This window comes from Oncorhynchus nerka, linkage group LG21 (assembly GCF_034236695.1).
Source record: "Oncorhynchus nerka isolate Pitt River linkage group LG21, Oner_Uvic_2.0, whole genome shotgun sequence".
Taxonomy (NCBI): domain Eukaryota; kingdom Metazoa; phylum Chordata; class Actinopteri; order Salmoniformes; family Salmonidae; genus Oncorhynchus; species Oncorhynchus nerka.
Window position 1 is genome coordinate 35,209,367 of NC_088416.1, and position 12,144 is coordinate 35,221,510.

Consider the following 12,144-nt stretch of genomic DNA (forward strand, 5'->3'; position numbering starts at 1 on the left):
TGAAGCAGTACTTCTATGAGACTCGCTGCCGCCAGGAGGGGCAGCAGAGGGGCGGTGGGCCGCAGCGGGAGGCAGGGGGGGCAGGGGCCTCGGCAGCAGGAACAGGGACAGGACCCGTAGGTGTGTCCGGGGCCAGCTGCCGGGGTGTGGACATCAGACAGTGGGTGAGTCAGTGTAAGGCCAAGGACACATATGTCCGAGCCCTCACTGTTGACAACAACGGTCTGCAGGGCTGGAGGTGGGTCCGCATCAACTCGTCCTGCGTGTGTGTCCTACTGTCCAGAGTAACCAGGAAAAACAGAGGAAGGGAGTGAGGGCAGGAGATGGAGGAAAGGTGGAGAGGATAATGTGGAAGAAATGTTAACACAGATAATGCTTGGGACATTGGATGTAATGTCAGTGAGACAGTAGGTGTTACTTTATAGGCCAGGGTGCCTCTTATCCAGAGCGACTTACATTAGTGCATTCTTCTGATAGCTGCACTCTTACAAAAAAAGGGTTCCAAACGGGTTCTTTGGCTGTACCCATAGGAGAACCCTTTTTGGTTCTAGGTAGAACCCTTTTTGAGGTTCTATGTAGAACCCTCTGTGGAAAGGATTCTACATGGAACTCAAAAGTGTTCTAACTGGAACCAAAATGGGTTATTCAAAGGGTTCTCCAATGGGGACGGCCAAAGAACCCTTAGGTTCTAGATAGCACTTTTTTTAAAAGAGTGTAGGCAAGACAACCCCTCCACCCATCACGTGCTCAGTGAGAGTGACTACACAAAAACAATAAAACCTCAACAATACAACTTAGGGAAAACTATCATAACAAAATAGTGATTTAAAAAAAGTACTGTTTGTTTCACAATTGTTTCATATCATACATGTTATTGCTGAGTAATACTGTATGTATGCATGAGTTTTAAATTAATATATTTCTTTATATACAGTGCCTTGCGAAAGTATTCGGCCCCCTTGAACTTTGCGACCTTTTGCCACATTTCAGGCTTCAAACATAAAGATATAAAACTTTATTTTTTTGTGAAGAATCAACAACAAGTGGGACACAATCATGAAGTGGAACGACATTTATTGGATATTTCAAACTTTTTTAACAAATCAAAAACTGAAAAATTGGGCGTGCAAAATTATTCAGCCCCCTTAAGTTAATACTTTGTAGCGCCACCTTTTGCTGCGATTACAGTTGTAAGTCGCTTGGGGTATGTCTCTATCAGTTTTGCACATCGAGAGACTGACATTTTTTCCCATTCCTCCTTGCAAAACAGCTCGAGCTCAGTGAGGTTGGATGGAGAGCATTTGTGAACAGCAGTTTTCAGTTCTTTCCACAGATTCTCGATTGGATTCAGGTCTGGACTTTGACTTGGCCATTCTAACTCCTGGATATGTTTATTTTTGAACCATTCTATTGTAAATTTTGCTTTATGTTTTGGATCATTGTCTTGTTGAAAGACAAATCTCCGTCCCAGTCTCAGGTCTTTTGCAGACTCCATCAGGTTTTCTTCCAGAATGGTCCTGTATTTGGCTCCATCCATCTTCCCATCAATTTTAACCATCTTCCCTGTCCCTGCTGAAGAAAAGTAGGCCCAAACCATGTTTGACAGTGGGGATGGTGTGTTCAGGGTGATGAGCTGTGTTGCTTTTACGCCAAACATAACGTTTTGCATTGTTGCCAAAAAGTTCAATTTTGGTTTCATCTGACCAGAGCACCTTCTTCCACATGTTTGGTGTGTCTCCCAGGTGGCTTGTGGCAAACTTTAAACAACACTTTTTATGGATATCTTTAAGAAATGGCTTTCTTCTTGCCACTCTTCCATAAAGGCCAGATTTGTGCAATATACGACTGATTGTTGTCCTATGGACAGAGTCTCCCACCTCAGCTGTAGATCTCTGCAGTTCATCCAGAGTGATCATGGGCCTCTTGGCTGCATCTCTGATCAGTCTTCTCCTTGTATGAGCTGAAAGTTTAGAGGGACGGCCAGGTCTTGGTAGATTTGCAGTGGTCTGATACTCCTTCCATTTCAATATTATCGCTTGCACAGTGCTCCTTGGGATGTTTAAAGCTTGGGAAATCTTTTTGTATCCAAATCCGGCTTTAAACTTCTTCACAACAGTATCTCGGACCTGCCTGGTGTGTTCCTTGTTCTTCATGATGCTCTCTGGGCTTTTAACGGACCTCTGAGACTATCACAGTGCAGGTGCATTTATACGGAGACTTGATTACACACAGGTGGATTGTATTTATCATCATTAGTCATTTAGGTCAACATTGGATCATTCAGAGATCCTCACTGAACTTCTGGAGAGAGTTTGCTGCACTGAAAGTAAAGGGGCTGAATAATTTAGCACGCCCAATTTTTCAGTTTTTGATTTGTTAAAAAAGTTTGAAATATCCAATAAATGTCGTTCCACTTCATGATTGTGTCCCACTTGTTGTTGATTCTTCACAAAAAAATACAGTTTTATATCTTTATGTTTGAAGCCTGAAATGTGGCAAAAGGTCGCAAAGTTCAAGGGGGCCGAATACTTTCGCAAGGCACTGTATGTGTACAATATGTGATCAGTATGTTTTTATGTATGAAAGTATGTATATTTATAGAGAAAGGTAGGTGGAATGATAGGTTTGTTGTTGTTACATGATTCCAGCCTCTGGCCTCTGCTCTGAATGGGAGAGGAAGGGACTGGCAGCAGCTAGTGATTTAGCCTGATACTGCTCAACACTCCATACTGAGCACTGACCATCCCCAGTCCTCCTTTGTGAAGTCTCACAGAGAACATTATCACTGCTTTAATAGGAAGATAGAGAGGAGAATTGAGCCATGTATACTGTGAGCACAATGCTGGGTGTCATCATGATGCCCATACTGTTGTCATGAGAGCAACAGTCCATTTACAGTGTAGCCAGTCATATGTGATCAGAACATTTGAGTGACCAATAGAAACCATGCAGCAGTGTGACAACCACAGAAGCATTTTATCTCTATCTCTCCCTGTAGTTAGATCATTAGATGATTGAAGAATTCCATTCGCCTCAGTTTGCAGTTTGAACTCTGCACTCAATAGTATATGCAGTACAACATATTTATACATCTGGCTTTTTGTAATACATGTATGTATATTGTAAAGGCCTGTTTCTTATTCTATAAGTAAAAGATAAACTATTATAACTTATTTTATGATTTTTATGCATAATGGTCTTTCCCGGCAAGTGTCAATGGTGTGATCTATCGGTGTGTGTTGTCTCTCTTTCTGTCATATACTCATACAGTATATACATGCTGAACATTCTTCTCACAAATACACAAACCACTGCCTCCTCCCCTCACACACTCGCCTGTTGTCTACACACGTGCCAACCCCAGGTACACAAAGTGAGAACACACACATTGGGATGTGTTGTACCACGAGTCCACTTTATTTTGTCTTTTTATCACTATAATCTTCATTACTGTTTCATTTGCAGGTGTTATTTTCAATTTGTATTATCATCTTTGTCATTCATATATTTTTTTTCAATCATAACACAATTTGTTTTCAAAATGTACACATACAGTAGCATATTTTATTGACCATTTTTAATGTTTAATATTTACTTTTCAAATTAGGTCAAATTAAATTAGTAAGAATTAAGTATTAAATGAACATGTACATACAATTATTCAATACATACATACATACATAATGAAAATAAATATAGTTATCATAAAAACATAAAAATAAAAATACACACATTTTACAAATTGTTCCCCAGGCTTTCATCCTCATAGGTTCGATTTCTACAGATATATGTGTATCATCTTCACCCCCCAAAGTTTACTTCATTGTCATCTTGGTTGTTTGACATGCATCGTAACACAGAAGCTAAAGGTTTTTCTTAACTTCCAACAGTCTCTTCTCTCTTCCTGGATCTGCTTATCATCCTTCCTCTCTTGGTTTCTGTTATGGCTGCGTGCAGTAAATGAATCGTCTCCATCCTCTTTTCTTCTGGTCACTTTGACTGTTTTATCTCGCCTTCGTCACACCTCCATCTTTCCCCTCGTCTTTCAGGGGCACCCAATGAAGCTGAGCTGATGATGAGAGCTGTAAAGTCCACCACATCTAGAAAGCCATTACCCTGGGCTTTGTACTAGATCTGCAGTATGTAACCTGGCTTCAACAACATGTCTCCCCACTCTAATTTAACTGGCTTTAGTGGGTACCTACAAATGATTTAATGACATCACAGCCATTTAACACAATGCCTGTGTGGCCCCCCATCCCATCGTATCCCCGCTGTTGTGGCCCCCCATCCCATCGTATCCTTGCTGCTGTGGCCCGGCCTTTGATCTCCACAATAGATTCCATTCAAAAGAGATTACACTAGAACCTAGTGCCTCTCAGCTTTCAAGGTGCCAATGGACAAACCATGAGTAGAGGAGCGGCTTGCTGCCCCTCTGATGTGGCTGGAGCCAAGATGGCGGCCTAAATGGGGACATGGTTTTACTGCAGCACTCTAACCAACTTAGGAGAACCCCTGACAGCACCATAGAAGCTAACAGATAGAGAGCCACAATGGGTGACATTGGATATCAGTCTCCTCCTCCTCAGCACACAACTCCACATCGCACAATCACATATTGAGACAGAACAAAGAGAGAGATAAAACAGTCGTCCTGCCTCATCCTACCCTCTATCCATGTACGTACAGTATATATCCTGTCAATATTTCATACATTCTTCATGTTCTTTTCCCTTTGTTGTTTCTCCATCTCTGTCATTTCTTCTTTATCTCTGTTATTGCAGAATGGTCAGACCAATAGATTTATATTTAATAAATGTATATATTCATTGCATCTCTGCTGCTTTCCCCTCCTGTGAATGAATGAGAGGAGGGCAGTCCAGTCGTGATCCAGTCACCATGGCCCTGAGGAGAAACACAGGATTACTCTCACGCACACCTCTGTCCTCCTGACTTCACTCAAACCAAATCCCCACCAACCAATGAACCAAGCCCACCGCTAAAGACCTCACCCACAAACAATGATATAACCAAAGCTCAGAAAACAGCACCACAACAAACAAGCTTGAAAACAAGTCAACAACAAGTCAAACCACTTCAATATGCACACATGCAAGCTATCTGGCATGCCGGAAGGTTTTGTTGCAAATCCAACCATGAGAGAACTCTAACTAGCTACTACATGTGTTTAATGTGTTGGTTGAGGGCTTCTCACCTCCGTGTCCTTCAGCAAGAGTATGTCCTGACTGAGGCTACCTCACCGCGAGGCCCAGAGTTCACTAAGCGAGAAGGAGAGAGAAACATTATCAAAATAACAACTAAATAGCATTGAACTTTTCCATGATGTACTATTATAAAGTTGTGGGAGGGGGAATGTGTGGTTGCCTTGCCCTCTGAACCTGCTGTGTCCTGTAGGAGCGAGCCACTGGAGGTTTTGCATATGAATATCCAAGCTAATGCCATCAGTGTTGGAACAAGCCCAATAATGGACTGAAGGAGCCTAATGTTACTCCTTATAGTCCTAGGACCTTACATGTTCTGTTTATAGGCAAAATACTTCATCTAAATGTGATTCGACTCTCAATTGTGATAAGATTTTAGAAACACAACGCCCTCTACTTTCATGTCACATCAAAATAATTTCACAACTGCAAAATATACACTTACTGTAGACTATTTTAACCGGTTTTAAAACAGTTGAGCCGACAGTATCTTTCAGTGACACGTTTGTGGCGTCCGTCTTCCTTTTACACACAGTTGTTCTGAGACGCCGAATGCTAATTAGCACAGGTAGTCTACTCAGTCTTCTCTCTAATTCACACAGGTAGTCTACTCAGTCTTCTCTCTAATTCACACAGGTAGTCTACTCAGTCTTCTCTCTAATTCACACAGGTAGTCTACTCAGTCTTCTCTCTAATTCACACAGGTAGTCTACTCAGTCTTCTCTGTCAAGCGCTGTAACATTGGAAATATGGCCGTGTGGGAACCCTATCAATGTGTGTAGTAATTGAACCTTTTGTTTTTAGAAAATGATTTCTCGCTGATATGAAAGACAAGTTCCTTATGTTTCCAAAACTGTACCGCAAACGATGCGTGTTAACGTTTAGAGCGAGCGTCAGGGCTTTTAACAACACTTCCCCACACAGAAAATACTATCATCAATCGGCGCAAAAGTTAGTAAGCTTCTATGAATGGGGTACATCTGAACATACTCGCATGTGACACTGGTCTTACACTTCTTCTCTAATGTAACATGCAACCCGCTTCTAGACAAAGTCAGTTGTTTTTCTCGATGAATAAATCAGTATGACTAGCCCATAGTAAATATGTGTTATCCAGGGTTTTAAGGGGTCATAAATTGTCCAACGCGTGACCTTCTGAGTGATATTAGAAGAACAGCCCTCGAGGTGTAAGAAGCGGAACAAATAGGAATCTGAGAGCGTGGCCAAAGGGAAGGGTCAGAGTTTAGGGGGGGGGTCATCCTTCTCACCGTCACTCTGAACCTTTCTCAGGGTCACAGAGGGCGTGGAGATGGCGGAGGCACGGAAGTTAGCAGGCAGGTTCTCCGATGAGTCTGAGGTCACCCCCCTAAGGTCCTTCTCCCTGAACATCTTCCTCCAGGAAGGGGAACGGGTGAACGTCTTGGTCCCATCCTAATGGAGGGGGTGTAGAGAGAAGGGGGGAAATGGGGAGAGAAAAGAAGGGGGAGGGGATAGAGAGAAATAAAGAAAAAAAGGTTATGTCTGTCAACATTGTCAAACTGTCAAGTTAGAAAGAATGACTTGTATGAGGTGGAAAATGCAGTCTTCACATAGTCTCTGAACTAAGCGTACTGTGTTCTTTAATACCTCATCTGGTCTTCTCTCTGTTCCCATAGAGATGAGGGAGTTGTATTCCTTCTCTAGGAGTTGTCTGGCCTAGAGGAGAGATGTGAGAGGAGGGAGTACAGATTAGAATCAGGCTAGTCACTTCATTTGATATACACTACTATCAGTTTCACCTGCATGCCTGAGATACAACTGTCATCTACCAGCCAGCAGTCAGCCTGGGGACGCTGTTACTGAGATACAACTGTCATCCACCAGCCACTGGGGACGCTGTTACTGAGATACAACTGTCATCTACCAGCCAGCAGTCAGCCTGGGGACGCTGTTACTGAGGACAACTGTCAACCACCAGCCAGCAGTCAAGCAGGGGACGATGTTACTGAGATACAACGGTCATCTACCAGCCATTGGGGACGATGGTACTGAGATACAACTGTCATCCACCAGCCACTGGGGACGATGTTACTGAGATACAACTGTCATCCACCAGCCACTGGGGACGATGTTACTGAGATACAACTGTCATCCACCAGCCAGCAGTCAAGCTGGGGACGATGTTACTGAGATACAACTGTCATCCACCAGCCAGCAGTCAAGCTGGGGACGATGTTACTGAGATACAACGGTCATCTACCAGCCAGCAGTTAGCCTGGGGACGATGTTACTGATATACAACTGTCATCTACCAGCCAACAGTTAGCCTGGGGACGATGTTACTGAGATACAACTGTCATCCACCAGCCAGCAGTTAGCCTGGGGACACTGTTACTGAGATACAACTGTCATCCACCAGCCAGCAGTTAGCCTAGGGACGCTGTTACTGAGAAACAACAGTCATCCACCAGCCAGCAGTTAGCCTAGGGACGATGTTACTGAGATACAACTGTCATCCACCAGCCAGCAGTCAAGCTGGGGACGCTGTTACTGAGATACAATGGTCATCTACCAGCCAGTAGTTAGCCTGGGGACGATGTTACTGAGATACAACTGTCATCCACCAGCCAGCAGTTAGCCTGGGGACACTGTTACTGAGATACAACTGTCATCCACCAGCCAGCAGTTAGCCTGGGGACAATGTTACTGAGATACAACTGTCATCCACCAGCCAGCAGTTAGCCTGGGGACGCTGTTACTGAGATACAACTGTCATCCACCAGCCAGCAGTCAAGCTGGGGACGATGTTACTGAGATACAACTGCCATCTACCAGCCAGCAGTTAGCCTGGGGACACTGTTACTGAGATACAACTGTCATCCACCAGCCAGCAGTCAAGCTGGGGACGATGTTACTGAGATACAACTGTCATCCACCAGCCAGCAGTTAGCCTGGTGACGCTGTTACTGAGATACAACTGTCATCCACCAGCCAGCAGTCAAGCTGGGGACGATGTTACTGAGATACAACTGTCATCCACCAGCCAGCAGTCAAGCTGGGGACGATGTTACTGAGATACAACGGTCATCTACCAGCCAGCAGTTAGCCTGGGGACGATGTTACTGATATACAACTGTCATCTACCAGCCAACAGTTAGCCTGGGGACGATGTTACTGAGATACAACTGTCATCCACCAGCCAGCAGTTAGCCTGGGGACGATGTTACTGAGATACAACTGTCATCCACCAGCCAGCAGTTAGCCTGGGGATGATGTTACTGAGATACAACTGTCATCTACCAGCCAACAGTTAGCCTGGGGACGATGTTACTGAGATACAACTGTCATCCACCAGCCAGCAGTTAACCTGGGGATGATGTTACTGAGATACAACTGTCATCTACCAGCCAACAATTAGCCTGGGGACGATGTTACTGAGATACAACTGTCATCCACCAGCCAGCAGTTAGCCTGGGGACGATGTTACTGAGATACAACTGTCATCCACCAGCCAGCAGTTAGCCTGGGGATGATGTTACTGAGATTACAACTGTCATCTACCAGCCAGTAGTTAGCCTGGGGACGATGTTATTGAGATACAGGTGCAGTAAGAATCCAGTTTATGGGCGCATTTTTCTGTCCAGGCGTTGCTGGCGCATGACATATATGACAATGCCTGGATAGGTATTTTATGTGTGAAAAGCATTTCGCTGCACTTGCGATAACATCTGCAAATCTGTGTACGTGACCAATAAACTTTTATCTTGAAGTATCTGCTAACCACATCATATGTTATAGCAATCTGGTCCCGACGACACAGTCGATGACGTGGCACACAACCATCAGTTGTTGCATGCAACAGGGTGAGACAGGGGTGAGACTTGGGCATGCCTGTGTATTCTGATTGGTTAGATGGGTGAGTACCTTGGGGTTCTGATTGGTTAGATGGGTGAGTACCTGTGTGTTCTGATTGGTTAGATGGGTGAGTACCTGTGTGTTCTGATTGGTTAGATGGGTGAGTACCTGTGTGTTCTGATTGGGTATCTGCAGCAGCAGGGCCAAGTCTGTGTAGTCGAAGGTGTCGTCCAGAGCCAGGAGGGCCCCATGGACCCCGCTCTCTGTCAGGTTGTCAGCGTACTCCTTCAGCCCGATGTTCTGCACCCAGCACATCACACGCTCGTTGGACCACACCATCACATCTACGCAGAGGAGTAGTGGGACGAAGACATCTGTCAGAAAATTCTCACTCAAAGAAACCCACAGGGTGACTGGATCTTACACTGACAGGGCCAATGTGGGTGCAGACTTTTGCTCAAGCCAAGCAGTGAAACACCTTCTACTAACCATCAATTGAGGCTTTGATTGTTACTGAATGGAGGATTGGGTGGATGGATGGTTGGATGGATGGATGAGAAGCACTAAATTGGAACAAAGGATTTAATGTCAGAGAGGAAGAACACACCTTTGTTCTGGTGCTGGCTGTCTTCTCTCCTCCTCTCTAGCTCTTTGCGGTCGTAGTTCAAGCGCTTCAGACACATTATGCCATAATGCAAACTAACCCTGAGAAAGGTCAAGAGAGGTCAAAAGGTCAGGCGGTTAATAGATGGCATGGTGACTGACTCTCACCTGTACTCAGAGAAAGTATTAGAGTACTCCGGTGTCTTTGACCCCGAAAAGGCCTGGAGACACACCTGCAGAGTGAGAGTGTCACAACAGCAGGAAATCTTTCAACATATCCTTTAACACCTGCATGTTTCCCATGCCACGAACACACACGCTCACACACCAGAGAGAGAGCTAGAGTGTCAACAGAGGGAGAGAAAGAATGACGGAGAGAAAAGGAAAGGCCGTGAGTGAAGTGGGAGTGGGAAACAGTTGCAGAAGAAGAATTCATTGTTCATTTGCAGAAACTGGAATTCTGTCTATTTGCTTTTCACCACCCCCTCGAGGCAGAAAAACGCCTACCCACCCAGGTGCCGAGGTTAATAACAGCAACATAAAGAGAAAGAGCGAGAGCGAGAGACAGACAGACGAGAGCAGGCCATACGTACCTATGGAAGCTGTCCACCATTTTGAGCTGTCCCCTCAGCTCCTTCTTGGTCAGGTGGTCCAGCATGCGGGCGTCCACCAGGGACTCCATGAAGTAGGAGCGGTACTGGGGCAGACCCAGGCTGGGCAGCCAGTCATTACCCACCCACTCATGGTTCATATCCCCATAGGCCAGGATCTGAGATGCAGAAGAGGACTCCTTCACTAGTGTCTCATTTGTTTCAGTTGTAGTTCGATTATTACTTATAGTACTTTTCTGTATGAATCATTTGTTTTTCAATGGCCACATACAATAGTGTAATTAGTATGTTATATGTTGATGCCATTTAATACAGTGCTTCCATTCCTTACCTGATCCCAGCTAATTTCTTTCAGCTCCTTAGATGCAGCAGATGGACAGGAGAGAGAGAGACATGGGCAGAAAGAGCGAGAGAACAGAGGCAGAGCAGGATAGGGGGAGCAGGCAAGACAGATGGATGGAGGAAAAGCAGAGGGAGGAGGGGAGAAGACAGTAAACAGGAAGGAGAAGACAAAGGGAGGAACAGTGTGTTAGTGAACGTGTCATTAGTGTGAAGCAGTTTAGTGAACGGGTCATTAGTGTGAAGCAGTTTAGTGAACGGGTCATTAGTGTGAAGCAGTTTACACAGAAACAGAAACAGAAACTAGAGGGAGAGAAGAAGATGCTCAACACCAAGACCTAGTAGTCCCACAAACTCAGAAAGAGAAAGAGAGAGAGAGAGAGAGAGAGAGAGAGAGAGAGAGAAAGAGAGAAAGAGAGAAAGAGAAAGAGAGAAAGAGAGAGAGAGAGAAAGAGTGAGAGAGAGAGAAAGAGAGAGAGAGAGAAAGAGAGAGAGAGAGAGAGAGAGAGAGAGAGAGAGAGAGAGAAAGAGAAAAAGAAAAAGAGAGAGAGAGAGAGAAAGAGCGAGAGAGAGAAAGAGAGAAAGAGAAAGAGAGAAAGAGAGAGAAAAAAAGAGAGAAAGAAAGAGAGAAAGAAAGAGAGAGAGAAAGAAAGAGAGAGAGAGAGAGAGGGTCAGAGGGAGAGAGAAAGAGTTTAACTCCTGACTGAGCAGTATAAGTTATAACTGTAGAGCAATATATATGTACAGTGCATTCGGAAAGTAGTCAGACCCCTTGACCTTTTCCACATTTTGTTATGTTATGTTTTGTTATAAAATGTATTAAATCGTTTTTTTCCCTCATCAATCTACACACAGTACCCCATAATGACAAATCAAAACAGGTTTTTAGAAATGTTTGCAAATTTATTACAAATAAAAAACAAATATCACATTTACATACGTATTCAGACACTTTTGGCAGCGATTACAGCCTCAAGTCTTCATGGGTATGACGCTACAAGCTTGGCACACCTGTATTTGGGGAGTTTCTCACATTCTTCTCTGGCTGGGCCACTCAAAGACATTCAGAGACTTGTCTCGAAGCCACTCCCTGCATTATCTTAGCTGTGTGCTTAGGGTTGTTATCCTGTTGAAAGGTGAACCTTCACCCCAGTCTGAGGTCCTGAGCACTCTGGTGCAGGTCTTCATCAAGGATCTCTCTGTACTTTACTCTGTTCATCTTTCCCTCGATCCTGACTAGTCTCCCAGTCCCTGCTGCTGAAAAACATCCCCACAGCATGATGCTGCCACCACCATGCTTCACAGTAGGGATGGTGCCAGGTTTCCTCCAGACATGACGCTTGGCATTCAGGCCAAAGAGTTCAATCTTGGTTTCATCAGACCAGATAATCTTGTTTCTCATGGTCTGAAAGTCCTTTAGGTGCCTTTTGGCAAACTCCAAGCAGGCTGTCATGTGACTTTTACTGAGGAGTGGCTTCTGTCTGGCCACTCTACCATAAAGGCCTGATTGGTGGAGTTCTGCAGAGATGGTTGTC

At 44.5% G+C, this 12,144-nt stretch overlaps 2 protein-coding genes across 3 annotated transcripts in view; one reads left to right on the forward strand and one right to left on the reverse strand.

The window, feature by feature from the left end:
* Positions 1-2,367, forward strand: part of LOC135563636 (uncharacterized) — a 12,708-nt gene extending 10,341 nt beyond the window's left edge. Inside the window, exon 2 of the mRNA XM_065006674.1 lies at positions 1-2,367. This exon is cut by the window's left edge and continues 1,220 nt beyond it. Coding sequence (XP_064862746.1) covers positions 1-314 — 314 coding nt within the window. The 3' untranslated portion in view covers positions 315-2,367.
* Positions 2,368-3,394: 1,027 nt separating this feature from the next.
* LOC115103517 (liprin-alpha-3-like) overlaps positions 3,395-12,144 on the reverse strand; it is a 52,490-nt gene continuing 43,740 nt past the window's right edge. The window contains exons 25-32 of one of the 2 annotated variants that reach the window (XM_065006672.1): positions 10,602-10,628; positions 10,253-10,428; positions 9,664-9,761; positions 9,225-9,400; positions 6,849-6,917; positions 6,491-6,653; positions 5,216-5,279; positions 3,395-4,905 (exon numbers count right to left, since the gene is read on the reverse strand). In XM_065006672.1, the coding sequence (XP_064862744.1) occupies positions 5,227-5,279; positions 6,491-6,653; positions 6,849-6,917; positions 9,225-9,400; positions 9,664-9,761; positions 10,253-10,428; positions 10,602-10,628 (762 nt within the window). In that variant the 3' untranslated portion in view covers positions 3,395-4,905; positions 5,216-5,226. Of the gene's footprint in view, positions 4,906-5,215; positions 5,280-6,490; positions 6,654-6,848; positions 6,918-9,224; positions 9,401-9,663; positions 9,762-10,252; positions 10,429-10,601; positions 10,948-12,144 lie in introns of those variants that run through there. The other variant, XM_065006673.1, reaches the window with a different exon arrangement.